General features: G+C 54.1%; 2 protein-coding genes across 2 annotated transcripts; one reads left to right on the top strand and one right to left on the bottom strand.

Annotated features, from left to right (window-relative positions):
• Nucleotides 1-190: 190 nt before the first annotated feature.
• PCYB_032420 (hypothetical protein) lies at nt 191-628 on the top strand (the record flags this gene model as incomplete). Its single annotated transcript, XM_004220913.1, has 1 exon — nt 191-628. The coding sequence occupies one exon, from the start codon at nt 191-193 to the stop codon at nt 626-628; it is 438 nt and encodes a 145-aa protein (XP_004220961.1).
• Nucleotides 629-797: 169 nt separating this feature from the next.
• PCYB_032410 (3'-5' exoribonuclease Csl4 homolog) lies at nt 798-1,630 on the bottom strand (the record flags this gene model as incomplete). The annotated part of the gene is made up of 2 exons (XM_004220912.1): nt 798-898; nt 1,162-1,630. The coding sequence occupies 2 exons, from the start codon at nt 1,628-1,630 to the stop codon at nt 798-800; spliced, it is 570 nt and encodes a 189-aa protein (XP_004220960.1).
• Nucleotides 1,631-1,975: the final 345 nt, after the last annotated feature.

The following is a 1,975-nucleotide window of genomic DNA, read 5'->3' as shown; positions in this document are numbered from 1 at the left end:
CAAATACAAAGATGGATATATAGAATTTCTTAACAAAAAGGATGCCATGAAAGCTGTGCGTACGTTGAACAACCAACTGATTGGAGGGAAGAAAAGGAAGAACATGATTCGGGAATATTTTTGGCACTTGAAATTTATTAAGGATAACCTCCTTTGGAGTGATATCATATCGTCCTCCCTTTATCGAAGGATGTCCAGGAAGGACAAGCTAACCCTAGCGTTGAAGGACATGTACAAAGGGTATGAGGCCTACGTGGAGAGGAATGGAGGCTCCACTCATGGGAAGGTTAGGAGTGGGGGGGCACCCACTCAATGGGAGGCTCGCCACCCCAAGGGGAAGGGGATCCAAAAGGGGGGAATCCCAAACGAGGGGGGGATCCAAAAGGGGGGAATCCCAAACGAGGGGGGGATCCAAAAGGGGGACCGACCACAGAAAAGGAAAAAGGGCCCTCCTCGTGTGAAGAGGCAGGTTTGCCCGCTCCGCTTCGTCACGGTGAAGAAGGGGGGGGAGAGCGGCGAGGTGACAGATGAGGTTCCCCTCGAAGGTTCCCACGAAGAAGGGCCCCCTCCCTCCTTGCGTCGCAACAGCAGCGCCGTTTCTGCGGACCTGCTGAAGCTGCTCATGTAGGGGGGGAAGTGGGCCAACCCAGCACCCACCCTGCGGCAGCTTCACACAGAGGCGGCTTCACACAGAGGCAGCTTCACACCGAGGCAGCTTCACACCGAGGCAGCTTCACACCGAGGCAGCTTCACACCGAGGCAGCTTCACACCGAGGCGGCTTCATTTCGCCGCTCCCTCACAGCGGGACGGAGAAGTCCCTGGAGACCTTTCTCTTCTCGAAGCTCATGTCGCTCAGGTTAACCATCAGATTCCAGGCCACGGGCTTCATAATTTGACCTGCGTGGTTCACAAGGAGAAAAAAAAAGGGGTGTGACGTGGAGGAGCGGGGTGGGCGCATAACGTCGATAGACGCGTCGGATCAATTAGGCCACGTCCGCTGCCGCTGTCGCTGCCCCTGCCGATGTCGGAGACAGAGACAGAGTTAGAGTCAGAGCGTTGCTCTTCTCCCGCTCGTTGCGCAGAGGCGCCATTGTTATTTTGTTGTATTTTTTTTTCCTTTTTTCCTTTTTTTTTGTTTTTTTCCCCCTTTTCGTGCTCACCCTTGTCGCTGAGCGCCAAGATGACCCCCAAGTCGGACCCGACGGTCGACAGTTTGTATGACCCATGTTGTCCTACCGAAAGAACCTTCGCCCTGATTATATCTCCTTGTTTAAAGCATTCAAAGTTATCACCCAACTCTCCTTCGTACACATGAATGTCACTCTTGTTAATGAATGCCCTGAATGAATTTTTTATGGCTTTGTTGTTCAGCAAGACGATGCTGCAATAGATTAGGTTGAACGTGACTCGATAAACTTTACATGTGACGAGGTCTCCTACTTGTGGCAACGTCACGAAGTCCTTCGTGTTGGCTACGCTAATGATTTGCTTTCCATTGGGGTCCGTTTCGATTTGCCTTCTCCCCAGGATGGCGGACCTCACCTCCTTCTGCAGGCTGTACGTGTTTTCTCCGCTGACGTATACGTCGCAGCTTCCGAGGGCTTCCCCGGGCAGCACGATGGAGTCCATGCGGCCGGGCCGGTAACGCAACCGGGGAACGAAGCAGGGGAACGAAGCAGGGGAACGAAGCAGGGGGGCGAAGCAGGGGGACGCGACTAGCGAACGAAATCGGGGAACTCCACTCGGGGTACTCCACTCGGGGAACTCCACTCGGGGAACTCCACTCGGGGACTCCACTCCGCAACGGCGCCCGCTGTTCGCTCCTGCTTCCTCCTTTCCTTACTGCTAACTGGTGGCTCCCCTTTTTGCCGACGCGCCGAAGGACTCGTCCACGTCCGCAGCTCACCGTAAGTTTAACGTGGTACAGAAGCTGAGGGGTGTTTAGCTTTGCTCGGTTTGTAAAAAAAGAAAAAA

The sequence above is a fragment of the Plasmodium cynomolgi genome, chromosome 3, assembly GCF_000321355.1.
Source record: "Plasmodium cynomolgi strain B DNA, chromosome 3, whole genome shotgun sequence".
In the NCBI taxonomy this organism is placed as follows: domain Eukaryota; phylum Apicomplexa; class Aconoidasida; order Haemosporida; family Plasmodiidae; genus Plasmodium; species Plasmodium cynomolgi.
Note: the sequence above shows the minus strand (reverse complement) of the source record. Positions and strands in the feature narration are given on the sequence as shown.